General features: G+C 33.6%; 1 protein-coding gene across 1 annotated transcript; it reads right to left on the bottom strand.

Moving 5' to 3' along the window:
• Positions 1-18,375: 18,375 nt before the first annotated feature.
• On the bottom strand, positions 18,376-21,433 carry LOC137405043 (C-type lectin domain family 10 member A-like). Its single transcript, XM_068091268.1, has 3 exons — positions 21,112-21,433; positions 19,867-20,055; positions 18,376-18,599 (listed from the first exon to the last, which is right to left on the bottom strand). The coding sequence occupies exons 1-3, from the start codon at positions 21,431-21,433 to the stop codon at positions 18,376-18,378; spliced, it is 735 nt and encodes a 244-aa protein (XP_067947369.1).
• Positions 21,434-25,226: the final 3,793 nt, after the last annotated feature.

Here is a 25,226-nt window from a genome sequence, read left to right as displayed (position 1 = left end):
AGCATTACAATTACGATAAAATAGATGCGTAACAACAATAGACATGGTTTTATTGAATGCTTGAAGTATATTTGTGAAAATATTTCAACGAATAAGGTTGCATGAAAGTGTAAACAGAAACCATCTCCCACAACTACGTAACATTTGAGCTGTTTTGGAAAGATAATCCAAACTACGGCAGTCTCGTGTGGCTGCAATTAACTGTTCATTTTTTAGCTTTTAAGAGCTTGTAATCACATTTCCACATATTTTGCACCTACAACACAACAGAGTAAGACATAGTAAATCTTTTGATATCAAATAACTGTAATGTGAATTTTGTTGCAAGTCAACCTTTAAGATAACATTGAACAAATTACATAAATTACACTTGCACCAGCTAGCTGTCAAATGAAGGCATGAATGCAGTTGCTTCGTTAAAGATAATGTGGCGTTAAATTATATGTTTTATGGTACTATTATTAAAGCTAATACTACCACCATCTATCTTATTTACTGACTATGCAACAAGGTTTAATGAATGCTTTACAGCAACAATCAAAGTTTATTTTAGACTTGCTTCCACATCTAGTTAAGTATTTAAATTGAAATATGTTACGTCTGAGCAATGCGTAGATAAGGAAGTTGAACAGGAACTAAAAGTAAGGTTAACAGGTGTATTTGCTGCAAGCTATATTGTGATTGCATATACTTGAGGAGAATAGAATTGTTACAGATAATGTGGAATTTAGACTTGCTCTCACAACTATTTGGGTACTCATGTTTAAAGTCATGCGTGTCGTGTCTGAGCAATGTGTGGAGAAGGAAGTTGAACAGGAACCTAAAATAAGGTTATAAGTTGGGATTGCTGCAAGCTGTACATCTGTTTTTGTATAGCCATTCGTCTTCGTTGCTATCGCAAGTCATCACCATGCAATGTTTATGCAATGTTTACTTTTTCACCGTGACTGTTTTTTGATAATTGAAAATATGTCAAAATGTACTGGTTACAGGTGTAACAAAATTAAATTTTAAATTTCCTTAGTTAGTCTTGCGAAGTTTGACAAACCAAGGACTCCAGTGTCTCAAAAGTGTCTTCGCTAGCCTCGCAGTACTATTTAGCCTCTGACCATGTTTTACTAAGTCCGAAATGTCTGAGCCAAGTCTTAGAATGAGGATTACGAATGTAGGAAAATGGGCAATACACGTACTGTTCTATAACATTATATAAAAAACTTGAAACTTTTCTAATATCAACTATCTAAATATTTAGCTCAAGGTTTTTTAACAGCTCATGAATTTTTTAATACATACTTGATAGTAGGCCAAGAACTTTTTAAATTATGTAACAAATTTTTATGAAATAGAAACTAAATAAATAATAAAACTTATAATAAAAACATAGTTGTTTAATATATTATAATGCTATTAGTATATTATCAGTAGATTCATATAAGGGTTACTTGTAGTCTTTGATAAACAGATACCTATTACTTTACCAGTAATAAAATATAAACAAATATTTGTTATTTTAAAATAATCATATTTTAGATAGATATATTATTATTTACCAAAAATGTTACATATTGCATGTTAATGTTATTTTGATTGCTTTACTATTAAAATCTTTCATGACAAATATTTCACATTTAAAAGTAAAAATAGAGAATATGTTGAAGAGAACTTTTCTGCATGTTGTAAACTTCTTGCTAATGATAGATTAATACTGTAGATTAACGGCTTCTACTCTGCATTAAACATTCAGGTCAGAATAGTTTGATAGTTGAGTCTGGCTGGTCTAGCTTTCGGCTCGACATGTCTAAACCCAGTGGCAAGGAACCTCTATGACTAGAGTCATGCCCTCGGGTTTCAAGACTACTTTGAGAAGATACAACATTACGCTGTTGCTCTGTTAGGCTTCTTTGTAATTCATTGAGAGAAGATGTAGGTCTACCTTCGAGTCTGGTGACTTGTGTCTTGAACTCTTCTCTAACACTTTCAATTGATGCTGCAGATTCGTTACGGCTCTTCTCTAATGTTTCATTGAACAGTTCTAAGCTTGCAATGTCATCCTCCAGAATTTCATTGTTGCAATGTGGGTTTTCCATTATGTCAGTCAGTCACAGCAGATTCCCACATTCTATATGCATCTCCTGCTTCATCAACTTTTCTTTCCAATGAGATTTTTTTATCTTCCCATACTCACTCTAAAGCCGTTTTCTGCTCATCCATTCGTTGTTCCAACAATTGTTTTTGTTCTTCCATTTTTTGTTCAAATGCAAGCCTTTGCTCTTCTAATTTTTGCTCAGAATTTTCAAAAGTGTTCATCCGTTCTTGTTCTCCTTCGATCACTTCATCTCCAATAACAAACGCAAGACAGCAGAGCATTGCCAAAATCAAGCGCGTCATTGTATGAGGTCTGGTGACCCGGTAGGTATGACATATGTTCTTCTGTGAACGGAGCCTCTGTTTGCGATTCTGCAGTAGTTGATGCTAGAATAACATTTTATACATTTTATTGATGTAGATATCTACCAATCACCATTTTATACGCAAAGCTGTAGGCATTTGTTTAAGTCATGACATTTGGCTTTGTAGCTCTCAATAGATTATTGACATAATCAGGCCAGCAGCAGTCATACAGAGCATAAGCAACAATATGTTAAAAATAGACTTGATTGAGTTCATGAAAATAGTACTGGTTGTGTTACAACTAGTCGGACACAAAGGAGAATCTTGCTAAAATAATATTAGATGAAATAGACATGTAAAAAGGGTATATACATATATGCTATATATAGTATATATATATGTTTTACATATACATTACATATATTACCTAAAAACATATTTATTCATATATATACATGTATATATATATATATATATACATGCATATGTAAATATATATACATGTATATATATATATATTTATATATACATGATAAACATTTGATACAACATTGTGGGATTATTTTGATAACTTGTTTTTTATACACATTTTTTGGAATGATGCTTTATTGTTGTTCCCAAAATAAAGCTAAACTTGGTAAATTAGTACTTCAAGGTTTTGGTAAAAACTTGTTGGTTTGTGTATTGCTTGTTTATCTCTCTTATTCATGTGTAAAAATAATTGTGCTTTAAAAACTTACCGCACCATACCTTTGGAGACTCATTTATGAAATCATATTGTGTTTGTTTTTATCTGTGTCCTTTCGGAACAGCGTAAATTGTTATATTTTTAGTGAATTTCTGAAATAATGTGACAAATATATCTATTAATGAGCAACTCAAAGCATAGCTTTTTGATTGCATAGCTCAAGACAATGAGCACTAAACTATAACTTGAGTAATATAAATGTATATTTGTATATACGTATATATGCGTATATATACATATACATATATATATCTGTATATATATATATATGTATCTGATACTACTAGATTGTATCTCGATAGAAAAGATGGCGGTAGGGGACTCAAAAGTGTGCAGCAGACAGTGAAAGAGGAGGAGCAAAGCATATGCAGCCTCCATGGCCACTTCAGATAGGTTGCTAGCTGAATTTCAATCGGCTGCTCCCACAACGGACCTACGCCCTGATGATGAGGAAATTGACTGGCACGCGAAACCTCTTCATCGTGCTTACCACCGACAAATATCTAAGGTTGGCGATCTTCACTAGACATATATGTGGCTGAACAAAGGAAACCTAACAGTCAATACAGAGTCACTAATCATGGCAGCCCAGGAGCAAGTGCTCCCAACAAGGCAACTCCAAACAAAAATCTATCACACTAAAGACGATTCTAGATGCAGACTGTGCAAAGACGCACCTAAGACCATCCAACACATCATCAGTGGGTGCAAGCAGCTAGCAGGAATTGCATACACTGAGCGGCATAATCATGTCGCCGGTGTTGTGTATAGAAGTCTATGTGATGAGTATGGCCTTAATAAACCACAACACTGGTGGGAAGCTTCTGGTAAGGTCAATGAAAACGATCGCGCTAAGATCCTCTGGGACTTCTACATCCGAACTGACAAGCATGTCCTAGCAAACCAACCAAATATAGTGGTGGTAGACAAGGAGAACAAGAGGGCTTCTATAATAGATATAGCAGTACCCAATGACTACAATATAGACAGCAAAGAAAAAGAAAAGGTAGAGAAATATCTCCCTCTTGAAGAAGAAATTGAAAAATGCTGGAATGTAAGAACAACTGTAATCCCAGTAGTCATTGGGGCCCTGGGTGCAATAACACCGGCGCATAAAATGTGGCTTGCCCAAATACCAACAACAATCAACTCAGGTGAGTTGCAGAAAAGTGCGCTATTGGGAACAGCTAAGATCTTGAGGCGAGTGCTCAAACCCCAGGTCTCTGGTAGGAGACCTGAGTTAGAGCAGAATTTACCACCCATACGGTGTCTCCGGGGTGAGGAAACAATTTTTTATATATATATATTGTTTCCTCGCGGCGGTTAACCTGTATGGGTAGTAATTTCTGCTTTAACTCGGGTCTCCTACCAGAGACCTGGGAGTTTGAGCACTTGCCTCAAGATCTTAGCTGTTCCCAATAGCGCACTTTTCTGCAGCTCACCTGAGTTGATTGCTGTCGGTATTTGGGCAAACCACATTTTATGCGCCGGTGTTATGGTGCCCAGTGCCCCAATGACTATTTGGATTACAGTTGTTCTTACATCCCAGCATTTTCCAATCTCTTCTCCAAGAGGGAGATATTTCTCTACCTTTTCTTTTTCTTTGCTGGCTATATTGTAGTCATTGGGTACTGCTATAGCTATTATAGTAGTCCTCTTGTTCTCCTTGTCCACCATCACTATATCTGATTGGTTTGCTAGGACATGCTTGTCAGTCCGCATTTAGAAGTCCCAGAGGATCTTAGGGCGGTCATTTTCATATATATACACATAAATATACATACCTATTTATATATAAATAATGGCAAGTAAATATAATTACATGTACATTTATATATGTGCATTGTATGTGCAGTTTCAAATGTATGTATATATACATGTATATGTATCGTTTACGTATGTATATATATGTGTATGTGTTTACACCTATACGCACGCACGCACACACACACATGCAAATGCACACACATATTTATACTTCCATTGTAAAAATACAGTTTATATCCTGTATAAATAGACTGTGTAAACGTTATATATATACAATTATAGATATTCAAAATTTTGATATGTATATATACATATTAGATATTTATATATATATATATATATATGTATATATATATATATATATATATATATATATATATATATATATATATATATATATATATATATATATGTATGTTTATAAATATATACATTTATGTATGTATCTAGGTATTTATATATATATATATGCTTTATAGTTAAAAACCTCTGCTATACACCCCTACACAATATTGTTGTTATTTATGTGTATATTTATCAAGTATATACATTATATAGTTATATGTATAAATATATATATATTTACATAAGTCTATATACTGTATATAAATTACAAATATCTTTATAAATTATATTTGCATTTTTTTAGGAGTTGGTAACCAAGATTTTTAATATAATAGCCGGAAAAGTGAATACAAAGTCTGTTTCAAAATTAGCTAGTTGTTTAGTTCCAACATCGCCTAATGTCTAATTGTTTGTTAAACATTATCAAATATTATCTAACTTACTTTGATTAACCCCTCCTTGTTTTAAACTGTTATTCCTTTTACCTGGATGAGTCTTGCAAGACTTTTGAGTATTTTTCACGCTCAATGACTTCAACATTAGTCCACACTCTTTGATAAAATACTTCACTTTGCAGTCACAAATTAATTTTACAATGACAAAAGTATCTACCAGTTCATTACAACTCCTGTATTACAATTGAACAAAAAAGTTTGTTCTTTGCTTCTGTCTTGAACTTCTTGGATACAGGTCCTTAAAAACAAGAGAATGAAAACCAGTTTCATGTTTAAAATATTCTCTCAAATTTATCATTTTTATCTAAACTATTTCTTAGAGTTTCAGACCTCTTTAAACCCAGGTAAGAGTTTCCATCGCTGGTTTGGTAAAACTTAACAGGCTATTCGATGCAACAATGTTCATATAGTTTGAAATAGTTTATCAACCATTACTTAGCTATTAACATTTAATGTGATGTAGTAAGTTATACGACCTTCAAACCAGCTTTCAAACATGTAGAAACAAGAATCTACTTACTATCAAAATTAACAAAAATTTCTGGTCTAAGAATTACTAGCAAATTTGCGGCAATTATCTGATCGATTATCTAACAACTACCAATTTTAACTATATAAAACTTCTTAGCATAGTGTACTTAGTCTACTGTTTATTAGAGTGATATCATTGTATAAGTCTTGTCTGAACCATTTAATTGTGCCAGTAAATTTCACTTCTAAGTTTGATTAGCTTATAAGCAACAAAAAATTAATCATTGTTTGGGCTGTTAGTTAGATACAACTACTCTGTTTGGAAGAGTAAGATTAATGGCTCAAAAATATATTGCTTTTTAATCCTATAATTGGTTTTTACAGGCCTTAAGAGTACTTCAGACACAGCTTTTATTCACATTTGTTACATGGAAGTAAGGAATTGTAAAAGGCATGTAGTAAATCTAATAGTGTATAAAGTTGAAAATTCTATAAAATAGTAATTGGTTTTAAAAAGGAAGTACATTTTTACAAAACTCTAATGAATGCAAAATGACTTGCTACGACAAAGACGTATTTTGATTATTGTTCATTGACAAGTAAGTTTTTAGTGAGAATGAAGATGTACATGTACTTGATTGCATTGTTTAACATACCAATGAAAAACAACTCAGGTGTCTTCAGTTGAGGTAGTGTTGCATGATCAGTGAACGGAATGGTACAATAGCTCTTAGGCGAGTTTTTAATGAAAACTATTATAGCAATTGACTTCAAAAAGGGTATGGATTTTGGCAGAACCCTATTGACTTTACAATGACTTGCTACAAAAACAAGTTCATTTAATTATTGTTCATTGAAGAGCTAGTTTTTAATGAGAATGAAGATGTACTTGATTACATTGTTTAACATACCAATGAAAAACAACTCAGGTGTCTTCAGTTGGGGCGGTGTAGCGTAATCATTGAATAAAATGGCACCATAACATAAAAACCAGCTGCTCATACAACATGACATACATTTCATGTAAAAATACATATTCAATGAGGGATCATACTACCTATCATCAGATATATAGTATGAATGATCGTGGGTAGTATGACTGATCATAGGTAGTATTACTGATCTTAAGTAGTGTGACTGATCATGGGCAGTATGACTGATCATAAGTAGTATGACTGGTCATAGGTAGTATGGCTGGTCATAGGTAGTATGACAGATCACAGGTAGTATAACTGATCATAGGTAGTATGACTGATCATAGGTAGTATTACTGATCTTAAGTAGTGTGACTGATCATAAGTAGTATGACTGGTCATAGGTAGTATGGCTGGTCATAGGTAGTATGACAGATCACAGGTAGTATAACTGATCATAGGTAGTATAACTGATCATAGGTAGTATTACTGGTCATAGGTAGTGTAACTGATCATTAGTAGTATGACTGATCATAGGTAGTATAACAGAACATAGGTAGTATAACTGATCATAGGTAGTATTACTGGTCATAGGTAGTGTAACTGATCATTAGTAGTATGACTGGTCATAGGTAGTATGGCTGGTCATAGGTAGTATGACAGATCACAGGTAGTATAACTGATCATAGGTAGTATAACTGATCATAGGTAGTATTACTGGTCATAGGTAGTGTAACTGATCATAGGTAGTATGACTGATCATAGGTAGTATTACTGATCTTAAGTAGTGTGACTGATCATGGGCAGTATGACTGATCATAAGTAGTATGACTGATCATAGGTAGTATAACTGATCATAGGTAGTATAACTGATCAGAGGTAGTATAACTGATCATAGGTAGTGTAACTGATCATAGGTAGTATGACTGATCATAGGTAGTATAACTGATCATAGGTAGTATGACTGATAATAGGTAGTATGACTGATCATAGGTAGTACGACTGATCATAGGTAGTATGACTGATCATAGGTACAATGACTGTTCATAGGTACAATGACTGTTCATAGGTAGCAAGACTGATCATAAGTAGTATGACGGATCATAGGTAGTATAACTAATCATAGGTAGTATAACTGATCATAGGTAGTATGACTGATTGTAGGTAGTATGACTGATCGTAGGTAGTATTACTGATCATAGGTAGTATTACTGATCATAGGTAGTATGACTGGTCACAGGTAGTATGACTGATCATAGGTAGTATAACAGATCATAGCTAGTATGACTGATCATAGGTAGTATGACTGGTCATAAGTAGTATGACTGATCATAGGCAGTATGACTGATCATAGGTAGTATAACTGATCATAGCTAGTATGACTGATCATAGCTAGTATGACTGATCATAGGTAGTATGACTGGTCATAAGTAGTATGACTGATCACAGGTAGTATGACTGATCATAGGTAGTATAACTGATCATAGGAAGTATAACTGATCATAGGTAGTATGACTGGTCATCCCACGAGCAAACGAGCGGAGCGATGTGTGCGAGTTTTTATGATAAATGCATGTGCACACAACTTGCGAAAATTATTCATCAACAATGAGACGAACCCTTGGCTAGAAATTTCATCAAGAAATTTAAGCATCGGAATGTAAAGTCGTTAAAGTATAATAACGATACAAAACACATTTAAACCTATTTAAATATGTTACCAAGTCTTTGTAAACCGTCGGTATTATCTTTAAACTTACCCATCTGATCGGATTATACACAAATAGACAGATTTATTTGAACGAAAATTCCCACAAAAAGTTTGAAAAGCTCGGTTTAATAAAAGTTAAGACCGAAAATTGAAACGCCAATAAAGCCGTGCGACCGATTGTAGAACTATTTAGTAGTGCGTATTTCACGAGAAAACCGTGTTCATTTCACCAGTCTATGGTGCTGTTTACTTGTAATCGAATTTATTCGTAGGTTCTTGTAATAAACGTAGACCGTTTGAGGCGTAGACCGATTTACAGGTACGAAATTATGGTACACCGTTTATCAGCCTATGTTTTTTGTCCAATCACCGAAGGTTTCATTATTTAAAACGTTAGCCGAAATTCTTTACAACTTACGTACCAGCTAGGGCCGAACTACAATGCCCGTTTATGACGATAACATTTTTTTTATTTTGCTGCAGTTTTATACGCGTGAATGCTCCTACTGGCTTTCTGTTAAAGATCGCTTATCAAAACCTTTCTACATTCCACGCAACCAACTTTCAAACTGTGTATAGTACACAGTTTACATACATTACAGTAAATTAGGCCTACAGCTTTATAACACTTTTATAACAGCTTTTATTTTGCTGCAGTTTGCAGAAATCTTCGAGACGCGTGAACGCTCATAGGTTTTCTATTATTGCTGTATTACTATATTAACAATATTGGTTATTTTAATAATATCAGTGCATTTTACTTATAATATTGGCCAACATTGCATTTCTCCTATTGCAAGGGAGAGATATAAACCTGTAATATTTTCCTTTCATTGTTGTTGTTTGTCATGACCAAACACTTTTTAAATAAATTTTCTAAAAACCTATATAAATACCACAACTTCTCGATATTGCTACCTATGACGTTTTGAAATGTAAACAAAATTGTGTATTGGTTTTCTATTATTACTATATTAATAAAATTGATTATTCTAAGAATATCAGTGCATTTTACTTCTAATATTGGCCAATATTGCATTTCTCCTGTTGCAGGGGAAAATATAAACATCTTTTCCATTCATTATTGCTTATTGTTGTATATAATAACACCCACACCCAGTACATTACAGCTACCATTGCAGTTATCCTATTGCACTGCAGAGCCATTTGATTGCTAATATTGCATTTCTCAACCATTAGTACCCTTTATTTTTTTGCCAATATCTCTGGCCATCTCTTTGGTCGTGGGCTGTATGACAGTGGAATTTCTAGTAGGTAGTATGACTGATCATAGGTAGTATGACTGATTATAGCTAGTATAACTGATCATAGGTAGTATTACTGATCATAGCTAGTATGACTGATCATAGGTAGTATGACTGATCATAGGTAGTATGACTGATCATAGGTAGTATAACTGATCATAGCTAGTATGACTGATCATAGCTAGTATGACTGATCATAGGTAGTATGACTGATTATAGGTAGTATAACTGATCATTGGTAGTATGACTGATCATAGGTAGTATGACTGGTCATAAGTAGTATGACTGATCATAGGTAGTATGACTGATCATAGGTAGTATAACTGATCATAGCTAGTATGACTGATCATAGCTAGTATGACTGATCATAGGTAGTATGACTGGTCATAAGTAGTATGACTGATCATAGGTAGTATGACTGATCATAGGTAGTATAACTGATCATAGGTAGTATTACTGATCATAGGTAGTATGACTGGTCATAGGTAGTATGACTGATCATAGGTAGTATGACTGATTATAGGTAGTATAACTGATCATAGGAAGTATAACTGATCATAGGTAGTATGACTGGTCATAGGTAGTATGACTGATCATAGGTAGTATGACTGATTATAGGTAGTATAACTGATCATAGGTAGTATTACTGATCATAGGTAGTATGACTGATCATAGGTAGTATAACTGGTCACAGGTAGTATGACTGATTATAGGTAGTATAACTGATCATAGCTAGTATGACTGATCATAGGTAGTATGACTGGTCATAAATAGTATGACTGATCATAGATAGTATGACTGATCATAGGTAGTATAACTGATCATAGGAAGTATAACTGATCATAGGTAGTATGACTGGTCATAGGTAGTATGACTGGTCATAAATAGTATGACTGATCATAGGTAGTATGCTGATCATAGGTAGTATAACTGATCATAGGAAGTATAACTGATCATAGGTAGTATGACTGGTCATAGGTAGTATGACTGATCATAGGTAGTATTACTGATCATAGGTAGTATAACTGATTATACAGTAGGTAGTATGACTGATCATAGGTAGTATGACTGATCATAGGTAGTAAGACTGATCATAGGTAGTATAACTGATCATAAGTAGTATTACTGATCATAGGTAGTATAACTGATTATACAGTAGGTAGTATGACTGATTATAGGTAGTATAACTGATCATAGGTAGTATAACTGATCATAGGTAGTATAACTGATCATAGGTAGTATAACTGATCATAGGTAGTATTACTGATCATAGCTAGTATGACTGATCATAGGTAGTATGACTGATCATAGGTAGTATGACTGATCATAGGTAGTATAACTGATCATAGGTAGTATTACTGATCATAGCTAGTATGACTGATCATAGGTAGTATGACTGATCATAGGTAGTATGACTGATCATAGGTAGTATAACTGATCATAGCTAGTATGACTGATCATAGGTAGTATGACTGATCATAGGTAGTATGACTGATCATAGGTAGTATAACTGATCATAGGTAGTATTACTGATCATAGGTAGTATGACTGGTCATAGGTAGTATGACTGATCATAGGTAGTATTACTGATCATAGGTAGTATAACTGATTATACAGTAGGTAGTATGACTGATCATAGGTAGTATGACTGATCATAGGTAGTAAGACTGATCATAGGTAGTATAACTGATCATAAGTAGTATTACTGATCATAGGTAGTATAACTGATTATACAGTAGGTAGTATGACTGATTATAGGTAGTATAACTGATCATAGGTAGTATAACTGATCATAGGTAGTATAACTGATTATAGGTAGTATAACTGATCATAGGTAGTATTACTGATCATAGCTAGTATGACTGATCATAGGTAGTATGACTGATCATAGGTAGTATGACTGATCATAGGTAGTATAACTGATCATAGCTAGTATGACTGATCATAGCTAGTATGACTGATCATAGGTAGTATGACTGATTATAGGTAGTATAACTGATCATAGGTAGTATGACTGATCATAGGTAGTATGACTGATCATAGGTAGTATGACTGATCATAGGTAGTATTACTGATCATAGGTAGTATAACTGATTATACAGTAGGTAGTATGACTGATCATAGGTAGTATGACTGATCATAGGTAGTAAGACTGATCATAGGTAGTATAACTGATCATAAGTAGTATTACTGATCATAGGTAGTATAACTGATTATACAGTAGGTAGTATGACTGATTATAGGTAGTATAACTGATCATAGGTAGTATAACTGATCATAGGTAGTATAACTGATCATAGGTAGTATAACTGATCATAGGTAGTATTACTGATCATAGGTAATATGACTTATCATAGGTAGTATAACTGATCATAGGTAGTATTACTGATCATAGGTAGTATTACTGCATGGTCATAGGTAGTATGACTGATCATAGGTAGTATAACTGATCATAGGTAGTATGACTGATCATAGGTAGTATTACTGATCATAGGTAGTATGACTGATCATAGGTAGTATAACTGATCATATGTAGTATAACTGATCATAGGTAGTATGACTGATCATAGGTAGTATGACTGGTCATAGGTAGTATTACTGATCATAGGTAGTATTACTGATCATAGGTAATATGACTTTTCATAGGTAGTATTACTGATCATAGGTAGTATAACTGATCATATGTAGTATAACTGATCATAGGTAGTATGACTGATCATAGGTAGTATTACTGATCGTAGGTAGTATTACTGATCATAGGTAGTATGACTGATCATAGGTAGTATGACTGGTCATAGGTAGTATTACTGATCATAGGTAGTATTACTGATCATAGGTAGTATAACTGATCATAGGTAGTATGACTGATTATAGGTAGTATTACTGATCATTGGTAGTATTACTGATCATAGGTAGTATAACTGATCATAGGTAGTATTACTGATCATAGGTAGTATTACTGATCATAGGTAGTATAACTGATCATAGGTAGTATGACTGATTATAGGTAGTATTACTGATCATAGGTAGTATTACTGATCATAGGTAGTATTACTGATCATAGGTAGTATTACTGATCATAGGTAATATGACTGATCATAGGTAGTATGACTGATCATAGGTAGTATAACTGATCATAGGTAGTATTACTGATCATAGGTAGTATGACTGGTCATAGGTAGTATGACTGATCATAGGTAGTATGACTGATTATAGGTAGTATAACTGATCATAGGAAGTATAACTGATCATAGGTAGTATGACTGGTCATAGGTAGTATGACTGATCATAGGTAGTATGACTGATTATAGGTAGTATAACTGATCATAGGTAGTATTACTGATCATAGGTAGTATGACTGATCATAGGTAGTATAACTGGTCACAGGTAGTATGACTGATTATAGGTAGTATAACTGATCATAGCTAGTATGACTGATCATAGGTAGTATGACTGGTCATAAATAGTATGACTGATCATAGATAGTATGACTGATCATAGGTAGTATAACTGATCATAGGAAGTATAACTGATCATAGGTAGTATGACTGGTCATAGGTAGTATGACTGGTCATAAATAGTATGACTGATCATAGGTAGTATGCTGATCATAGGTAGTATAACTGATCATAGGAAGTATAACTGATCATAGGTAGTATGACTGGTCATAGGTAGTATGACTGATCATAGGTAGTATTACTGATCATAGGTAGTATAACTGATTATACAGTAGGTAGTATGACTGATCATAGGTAGTATGACTGATCATAGGTAGTAAGACTGATCATAGGTAGTATAACTGATCATAAGTAGTATTACTGATCATAGGTAGTATAACTGATTATACAGTAGGTAGTATGACTGATTATAGGTAGTATAACTGATCATAGGTAGTATAACTGATCATAGGTAGTATAACTGATCATAGGTAGTATAACTGATCATAGGTAGTATTACTGATCATAGCTAGTATGACTGATCATAGGTAGTATGACTGATCATAGGTAGTATGACTGATCATAGGTAGTATAACTGATCATAGGTAGTATTACTGATCATAGCTAGTATGACTGATCATAGGTAGTATGACTGATCATAGGTAGTATGACTGATCATAGGTAGTATAACTGATCATAGCTAGTATGACTGATCATAGGTAGTATGACTGATCATAGGTAGTATGACTGATCATAGGTAGTATAACTGATCATAGGTAGTATTACTGATCATAGGTAGTATGACTGGTCATAGGTAGTATGACTGATCATAGGTAGTATTACTGATCATAGGTAGTATAACTGATTATACAGTAGGTAGTATGACTGATCATAGGTAGTATGACTGATCATAGGTAGTAAGACTGATCATAGGTAGTATAACTGATCATAAGTAGTATTACTGATCATAGGTAGTATAACTGATTATACAGTAGGTAGTATGACTGATTATAGGTAGTATAACTGATCATAGGTAGTATAACTGATCATAGGTAGTATAACTGATTATAGGTAGTATAACTGATCATAGGTAGTATTACTGATCATAGCTAGTATGACTGATCATAGGTAGTATGACTGATCATAGGTAGTATGACTGATCATAGGTAGTATAACTGATCATAGCTAGTATGACTGATCATAGCTAGTATGACTGATCATAGGTAGTATGACTGATTATAGGTAGTATAACTGATCATAGGTAGTATGACTGATCATAGGTAGTATGACTGATCATAGGTAGTATGACTGATCATAGGTAGTATTACTGATCATAGGTAGTATGACTGGTCATAGGTAGTATGACTGATCATAGGTAGTATTACTGATCATAGGTAGTATAACTGATTATACAGTAGGTAGTATGACTGATCATAGGTAGTATGACTGATCATAGGTAGTAAGACTGATCATAGGTAGTATAACTGATCATAAGTAGTATTACTGATCATAGGTAGTATAACTGATTATACAGTAGGTAGTATGACTGATTATAGGTAGTATAACTGATCATAGGTAGTATAACTGATCATAGGTAGTATAACTGATCATAGGTAGTATAACTGATCATAGGTAGTATTACTGATCATAGGTAATATGACTTATCATAGGTAGTATAACTGATCATAGGTAGTATTACTGATCATAGGTAGTATTACTGCATGGTCATAGGTAGTATGACTGATCATAGGTAGTATAACTGATCATAGGTAGTATGACTGATCATAGGTAGTATTACTGATCATAGGTAGTATGACTGATCATAGGTAGTATAACTGATCATATGTAGTATAACTGATCATAGGTAGTATGACTGATCATAGGTAGTATGACTGGTCATAGGTAGTATTACTGATCATAGGTAGTATTACTGATCATAGGTAATATGACTTTTCATAGGTAGTATTACTGATCATAGGTAGTATAACTGATCATATGTAGTATAACTGATCATAGGTAGTATGACTGATCATAGGTAGTATTACTGATCGTAGGTAGTATTACTGATCATAGGTAGTATGACTGATCATAGGTAGTATGACTGGTCATAGGTAGTATTACTGATCATAGGTAGTATTACTGATCATAGGTAGTATAACTGATCATAGGTAGTATGACTGATTATAGGTACTGATCATTGGTAGTATTACTGATCATAGGTAGTATAACTGATCATAGGTAGTATTACTGATCATAGGTAGTATACTGATCATAGGTAGTATAACTGATCATAGGTAGTATGACTGATTATAGGTAGTATTACTGATCATAGGTAGTATTACTGATCATAGGTAGTATTACTGATCATAGGTAGTATTACTGATCATAGGTAATATGACTGATCATAGGTAGTATGACTGGTCATAGGTAGTATTACTGATCATAGGTAGTATTACTGATCACTGATCATAGGTAGTATAACTGATCATAGGTAGTATGACTGATTATAGGTAGTATTACTGATCATTGGTAGTATTACTGATCATAGGTAGTATAACTGATCATAGGTAGTATTACTGATCATAGGTAGTATTACTGATCATAGGTAGTATAACTGATCATAGGTAGTATGACTGATTATAGGTAGTATTACTGATCAAAGGTAGTATAACTGATCATAGGTAGTATTACTGATCATAGGTAGTATTACTGATCATAGGTAATATGACTGATCATAGGTAGTATGACTGGTCATAGGTAGTATTACTGATAATAGGTAGTATTACTGATCATAGGTAGTATGACTGATCATAGGTAGTATGACTGATCATAGGTAGTATAACTGATCATAGGTAGTATTACTGATCATTGGTAGTATAATTGATCATAGGTAGTATTACTGATCATAGGTAGTATTACTGATCATAGGTAGTATAACTGATCATAGGTAGTATTACTGATCATAGGTAGTATTACTGATCATAGGTAGTATGACTGATCATAGGTAGTATTACTGATCATAGGTAGTATGAATGAGCATAGGTAGTATGACCGATCATATGTAGTACTAATGACCATAGGTAGTATTACTGATCATAGGTAGTATGACTGATCATAGGTAGTATGGCTGATCATAGGTAGTATGGCTGATCATATGTAGTCTTACTGATCATAGGTAGTATTACTGACCATCGGTAGTATTACTGATCATATGTAGTATTACTGACCAAAGGTAGTATGACTGATCATAGGTAGTATTACTGATCGTACGTAGTATGGCTGATCATCGGTAGTATGACTCATCATAGGTAACATGACAGTTCACACCATGTGCAATATACCAGTACCTTTAGACTTTCTATAGTTCCCTGTTAAATCGCTAGCAAATAATGTCTACACATCTCGATTGACTTTAGAAGTGCTCTATACAAATATGCTACTATTTTACAATCTATGTAATAAAATAACAGTTAGTGCATATATTCGTGTTTAGTTGTTTAAGAATTTATTTTCAAAATTGTTGTAGTGTCGCTTTCCTCTTTTTTCCATCAGACTTTTGGTATTATTGCTAACTGCTTATCTTACTCCACTTTTTTGTCTCAAGCTTGAATCAAAGCTCTCGTTTTATTTTTAGTAAAGGTCTGACAACTCCTACTTAACAGCTGTGGCTCACCCCAGCTTGTACTATACGGCAACTAAATTATTTTTAGTGAGCACACTTTAGACCCTTTTTCGTTAGATACAATTTAGTTTTCGAATCCGCATGTCGATAGGTCAGCAACCACTTCATAGCAATTCTACCAAACTTAATTTGATGAATTCATGTATGAATTATTCCTGTTTTTTTAGTATCGGTACTTTCAGTATTGTCTTTGAGCTTTGTTTATTATTTTACAGTGATAGCAATTTGCTGTATTGTTTGCTTTGTTAGTAACTTATTTTTGGCAGAATTTTGTTTTTTATTTTCTTTCATTTTCTGTTTCTTGCAGATCAAAGTGATAGATTGGCCCTCAACCTGTTAACTATCCAACTTGCACCCCTTTACATTACAGTAAGACAGTAACACGATAATCTTAAATCTATACAATCACCTTGCATATTAGGCAGCTAAAGAAATAAGAACATATAAGAAATGTTTCACCTAATATTGCTCTTTGTTGGCTATTCTGTAAAATATTCATTAATTCTTTTTTCATCAGACCCATTCTCATATGTTTTATGGATTGTTTGGTCCTGCCTTCAAATTAAAATGTCTATTAACACAACTATAAACCATATAAACATTTTAGCATCATAGTGTTTAATTTGTACAATTTGGGGTATTTTATTTGATTGCTAACACTAGAATGGTTAAAAGCATTATGTTTGTTGCAATTTATAAACATTTCACTCAAAGTACTACGAGTGTTTAATATGTGTCATCAAACAGAAGTAAAATGCAAATTTATTTCAACACAAAAGCAGTGTACTTAAAATATTGCAAAGCGGCATCTTATAACAAATACATAGCAACTTCAAAAAGCTTAAATCAACTCTGCTGGCTAAACATGTCATAGACCATATCAACCTTGTGCAATGCTAATGATATAATAATAATATTAATATAGCAAGGTGGTTATCTGGGAAAGCAATTGATGTGTTATTCATCTGAAATGTAGTTAAGAATTTATTTCATATCAGTGTTTTTGGTAGAAGTTGACCGGTAATGCAAAGTTCAAAAGTAAAACGTGGCTTTGGAAGTACTTTAAAAATCAATTTGTTTGTTTATTGTTAATTTTTCTCAATACATAGTAGTGGCTCTACAGATACAGACGTGAACATAACGTTAACCTTTTTAATTTACATTGAAGACTAGCAAGATATGCGCGTCATTATCTTGTTTTCTCGCAGACGAAGTAATGGCGATGGTGGCACTCATCATTGTTGAACCCGTAGTCGGCATGCTCATAGCTGCTTACACAATATTCTCCTCGACCAGTTGGTTCTCCTCTTCCCCAGTAGACGGTGTCAGCAAGTGCATTTGTTTTTCCTCTCCACCGCCACTTTCCACTGACGTACTGACCTCCAACCCAGATTTCATAACCAGAGCTCCAAGCTAACAAATAGGAACATTGCAAACTTAGTTGTTTTAAAGCGTGTTTAGCTCATTGGTGTCTATCTATTTTATCAATTAAACCATGCTTAGGAATGTGATCAGTTGATCATAAACACTATGCCAGTTACATAAAGTTGAAAAGCGTTTGTGTTATAGAAAGACTTATCAAAGAAATGTATGTTTTAAAGTACATAAACACATATTTGTAGTCATTCTGTACATAGATAATATCAGTTATTAAAAACTTATTTCAATTTTTTTCTAGCAAAAAAGATCTATATGTAAAAGTTTGTTCTTTTTATTAGGGAAAGTGATTACTTAAAGGTTGACTTGCAACAAAATTCACATTACAGTGATTTGGTATCATAAAATTCACCATGTCTTACTCTGTTGTGTTGTAGGTGCAAAATATGATGAAATGTGATTACAAGCTTTTAAAAGCTCAAAAACAAACAGTTAATCTTAGCCACGCGAGACCGCCGTGGATTCTCTTTCTAAAACAACTCAAACATGACGCATTTGTGAGAGATGGTTTTTGTTTACACTTTCATGCAACCTTAATCGTCGAAATATTTTCACAAATATACTTCACGCATTCAATAAAACCATGTCTATTGTTCTTACGCGTCCGTTTTATTGTCATTGTAATACTGTCACTTTTATTAGTGATATCTTATAACTTACCGTAAAAATTCATTTAATTTTTTAACCTTAGCTCGAAGGAGTAGCCTACATATATTTGTCTGATAAACATGACGAGTCTGTTGGTCACCTGTGATAATCGATAAGTGCTGCAAAAATTATTTGCGAAGTATTGGGTCGCATGATCAGATTACGACTTGCCGATTAGACCAGGCTGACAAAAAACTGTAAAGTAGCGAGCATCTATATTTGATACGGGGTCTTCGATAAAACCCGAAGTGTTTGTCATAAACTAGTACTATGATAAGTTTTATACTGAGCTTTGTATTGGCCTTTCAATTCACGTGAGAACATACGTGACATGACGATAACCAAATTTCGTGGCCACGTCATCGAAATAAAGAGATTCCAATCTACGGCGGCTTGAGCAAAAACGCTATAATTTTTATCATTTAATTATACCTCCACAATTTTGTTGTTTTGTATAGCCTGTTGCTATATGATGCCATCATAAGTCATCATCTGGCAGATGTTTACTTTTTGTCACTATTACAATTTTTGATAATTGAAAATATGTCAAAATTTACTGGTTATACAGGTGTTACAAAATTAAATTTTAAATTACCTGAGTCTGTCTTGCGAAGGTTGACAAACCAAACTGAAGACTCTAGTGTCTCAAAAGTTGCCAAGTATTCTCCTCTGGCCTCACAATACTGTTTTGCCTCCGACCATGTTTTACTCAGTTCAAAATGTCTGATGCAAGTCTTGGAGTGAGGATTACGAGTGTAGGAAGATGGGCAATACACGTACCGTTCTACAACATTATATAAAAAATTCAAAGTTCTTCTAGTATCAACTATCTAAAAATTTAGCCCGAGATGCTAATGTTTTTTAACTGGTTATGAATTTTTTTATACATACTCAATAGGAAGCCCTGGTTTTTCTTTAGGTTGTGTAACAAATTTTAATGGAATAATAACTATATAAATGATAAAAAATTTAATAAAAACATATTTGTGTAGCATATTATAATGCTAGTAGTATATTACTAATAAATTCCAATTAATCTACTTTTAACCTATTATAACTAGATACCTATTGCTTTACGAGTAATAAAATATAAATAAATATTTGTTATTTTAAAAGAATCATATTTTAAATAGATATATACATGTATTATTTACCTGAAATGTTACGTATATTGATTGTGTTGCAATTACGATGCATTGAATTACTCTACAAAAGAAAAAGAGTTTCATAAAATGTTTCACATTAAAAAATAAAGATTGAGAATATTTTAGAGAGAACTTTTTTGCATCCTTCAAACCTCTTGTTACTGGTAGCTAAACAGATTAACAGCATCTACTCTGCACTAAACATTCATATCAGAATAGTTTGACGGTTGGGTCTGGCTAGTCTGGCATTTGGCTGAAAAAGTCTAAGCCCAGTGGCAATGAAACCTCTTGGACTAGAGTTATGCTCAGTTTCGAAGAGTAATTAAAAGATATGTGTTATTCTTGTCACTACCATTGGTATGTTTTAGAAATAAACTCTAACCTGTGGTTTGCAGGTCAGATGTTGCAGACCACTAGGCACTAGACAACAGCTGTTTTTGTGATTGTTAAAATACCCTGATCTAGCATAAAAGGACATTTTAAGTTTCTCATCAGGCTAGTCGGGTTGATTTAGGTTAGGCCTTAGATGTAAGTAAACTGCACCCATATTATTGTTAGGTATTTTTGATCCATTTTAGCTAATTTAAATTTCTGTGGTTAACAGGGCAGCCATAAGCAATGGTTTGTTTAGAAAAAATAGAAACACTAAAATAAATTAATAATTGACTAGTACCGGCTGAAAAAATAGTGCGTACCTTTTGGATGCTTCCTGGAAACCTCTGATCTCAAACTGCTCAACGACGAGGTTAATGTTCTTTTATACGTGTTAATACGGGTTTCAAGACTACTTCGAGAAGAAACAGCATTACGCACTTGTTCTCTTAAGCTTCTTTGTAATTCATTGATAGAAGATGTAAGTCTACCTTCGAGTCTGGTGACTTGTGTCTTGAACTCTTCTCTGACACTTTCAATTGATGCTGCAGATTCGTTACGACTCTTCTCTAATGCTTCATTGAGCAGCTCTAAGCTTGCAATGTCACCCTCAAGAGTTTCATTGTCGCAATGTGGGTTTTCCATTATGTCAGTCAGTCACAGCAGATTCCCACATTCTATATGCATCTCCTGCTTCATCAACTTTTCTTTCCAATGAGATTTTTTCATCTTCCCATACTCACTCTAAAGCCGTTTTCTGCTCATCCATTCGTTGTTCCAACAATTGTTTTTGTTCTTCCATTTTTTGTTCAAATGCAAGCCTTTGCTCTTCTAATTTTTGCTCAAAATTTTCGAAAGTGTTCATCCGTTCTTGTTCTCCTTCGATCACTTCATCTCCACTAACAAACGCAAGACAGCAGAGCATTGCCAAAATCAAGCGCGTCATTGTATGAGTTCTGGTGACCCGGTAGGTACGACGTATGTGCTTCTGTGAACGGAGCCTCTGTTTGTGATTCTGCAGTAGTTGATGCTAGAATAATATTTTATACATTTGATTGTTGTAGTCATCTACCAATCACCATTTTACACGCAAAGCTGTGGTCATATGTTTAGGTCATGACATTTGGCTTTGTAGCTGTCAAATATATTCCAAGCATGATTCAGGCTAGCCGCAGTCGTAGGAGAGCACAAGCAATAAGATGTTAAAAATAAATTTGATTGGATTTCATGAAAATAGTACTGGTTGAGTCACCACTAATCAGACCCATAGGAGAAGTATGCTAAAACAATATTACATGTAAATAATTTTCTAAACTTTTAAATATTGGGCTAAGTCTATGAAGAACAGTTTAATAAACTTTCAACAAAACTTTTTTGAGTTTTTCCTTTTGAGATATTACATACATGTATATGCAGATATAGCAAAGGTAAAGCATAGCTACAGGTACAGATGAGAAATCTTCCTTGGGTGTAACCTTGAATTTATTGCTATAGTATTTCAGACAATCAATTGTTATCACCTTACTTTCTACTACTATATGATTCCTTACATTCAGCTATTATCACCTTACTCTCTGTTACTACAGTGTTTCTTACATTCATATGATGTCACCTTACTCTCTGTTACTACTGCAGTAGTATTCTGTATGCTGCTCACATGATATCACCTTACTCTCTAGAACTAGAATAAGTAGTGGCAAACTTAAGTTTTCCAGTATGAGATTAGCAATTTACTTAGGTGTAACTGCTTTTGTACCTGTTACCTAACTGTTATGAATGTTTACTAAAACTATATGGCTTGGTCAGTCATGTTTATAAAGAAGAAAAAACAACTGTAATAAATTAAACTTTTTTTAAATTTGGCCAGTTCACAGTGTGCCTATGTCCATAGTGCATGGAGCATCTATTATAAATTTATATTGAATTTTTTGTTTTTATCAGTAAATGTTTCTTCAGTGATAGTGGTCATTATATACCCAAGGAGCTAATTCTATGGGTCAAAACAAGCTCATCAAGTTATTGTCGTTATTTGCCTCAAGTACCTACAATAACTAGGTTTTTAAGCGCTACTACTACACTCTGTGTTTCATATCATATTACATTACATGTTTAGCTAGCTCTCACAGCCCAGTGACACTATCAAAGTGGTAGGCTAAAAACATTCAAACAATTTATTAATTTTTTCTTAATTTTCATTCAAAAAAATAAAATTAAAGTTTATTATGTGCTTTCGACACCAAAATAAAAATACTATTCATAAATTGTTAAGTAATCTTTAACGATAAGTTGACCAGCCCTTGTGAGCAATAAATTGTTGCTTTTTGATACATCCCAACACCACAAAACCTTTGGCATGTTATCTTTAAATACAAATCAATATGTATCATTGAAAAAAATGGCAAAAAATAATAGCCAATGGGTCTCGAGGTAGCTTTTGTCAATTTGAAGAAACATTATGCTGGTCGAGAGCAATTTCAAAAAACTCTAATGAACATACATGTACTTCACAAATTTTTTGCAAATAGCAGAATAGTTTCTACAGAACTGACAAGGTGTTAGCTGAAAGAGAAGACTTCAACGGAGTGTATGTGAGAGTCACACAGTGAAGTTCCTTCAACGAATCAACAAATTTGGTAATAGACAAACCTGTCAGCCTTTCAAGCAAAATCAAGCCTCAATCTTATTGGCGCAAGTGAGTAGCGTGCAGGGCCAATCAGTTTAGAAAGAAGGTGATTAAAGGCTGTGCCAAGTCTTTGCAAAAGTGCCAACATCCTTTGACAATACTCCTTCTGCAGTAACAATTGAAAACTACAAAACAACAGCTTCTTCCTTGCACAACCAAAATAGATTACATCAGTGTTTATCAGGTCTTTTGTAGCTTGTGTATCTAACCTTTTTATCTTTTTTAGGTTTTTATCTATTAGGCATTGCTTGTATGTAGATGCAGTAGGCGTAACACAAACACACAGAAACATGTACAGATTAGAAATATCCCTTGTAACTTTTTATCTATTACTATAGTAGTTCTTACCTTCATCTGATATCTCCTTACTCTCTTTTACTATAGTGATTCATGCATTCACCTAATATCACATATTATTTACCTGTTTCACCTAGTAATGTTCTGTTTTTGTCTAATCTTAATGAACTTGACAATTCTGTACGGAAACAGCAAATAACCTACAGCAGCGCTCTTACTGAGCAGCATATTGTCATGTTGGCGTGAAGTAGATTTGAGCAGTATAGAAAACTTGAAAAAGTATATAGAACTATCAGAGATGTTTATTAGCTCGAAGTACTCTGAATGAAAAATGCTTTTTAAATGGTTACGCTTCAATTTGACTCAGCCATTTAAAAGAATTGCGCTGCAGAAAGATGTTGTCCTTGTTTACAAACCAGGTTGTTTTATGTATTTACATCAGATTTTATTGACTATAATATAAAATAGAGCAGCATGACTATTTGTGTCAACAGGTGTCACCACTATCAGTTTTTGCTGTAACTTTGCATTAACGGTGTACATTCGTAAGTTCTGTACAATCATTAGAATTTCACCAATCGCAGGGCAACAATAACAATTTACAGTACACATATAATGAATGTTTGTATGGTTGACAAATTTAACATTAATTTTTTTCAGAAAACTTCACTGAGTCGCACATAGGGTACCTTCGACGTTAAACTCGCAGGCCAATAGTGGTTGGTTGTGTTTCTAACATGTGATCTTTGAGCCCTGTAGCCAGAAATTCATATTATTGTTTGGTAAACCCTTGATGAGTAGAATCAAAGCAAGATTATTTCAGCTAAAGCCACTTGCTTTAGCCAGTCTTATTTGAGTCCGTTTTAACTTCCTTTATGTTGGCCAGTGTTCTCTTTAGCACAACATATGTTTCCAACAGTTTGGCAAATTGCTGGCGAACAAGGTTACTACTACTACTACTATTACTATTAGTAGTGCTACTGCTACTACTAAAACTACTACTATTATTACTGCTACTACTGTTTCTATTATTGCTACTAATAATATTACTACTACCACTTCGTCATCTACAACCACTATTATTTCTAGTATTTCAATTGCTATTGCTACTATTATTGCCACTACCAATGTTACTATTACAAAAGTTTACCTACCTTACTATACAAATAACTCTCATCTTTCATAGCTGACTGTTAATTTTGAGCTAGTGGTCATTCACTCTCAGAGCTGAATATGTTGGTCAATTTATCAAATTAGTATTTTTACTTGTCTAAAGTATTACCGAAATACTCTGTGTTCCACTGTGTGTTACCTTATACATTATGTATTTTACCAAAGTGTCACAAACCAGCAAGGCTACCATAATGGTGAGGTGTAAATATCAAGGCACTTTCTCAACTTTTTGCTAGTTTTTTTTCAAAAGTGTCTTTGAAACAAAAGTTAAAGGCTAATAATAAG

The sequence above is a fragment of the Watersipora subatra genome, chromosome 9 (assembly GCF_963576615.1).
Source record: "Watersipora subatra chromosome 9, tzWatSuba1.1, whole genome shotgun sequence".
Classification (NCBI taxonomy): domain Eukaryota; kingdom Metazoa; phylum Bryozoa; class Gymnolaemata; order Cheilostomatida; family Watersiporidae; genus Watersipora; species Watersipora subatra.
Note: the sequence above shows the minus strand (reverse complement) of the source record. Positions and strands in the feature narration are given on the sequence as shown.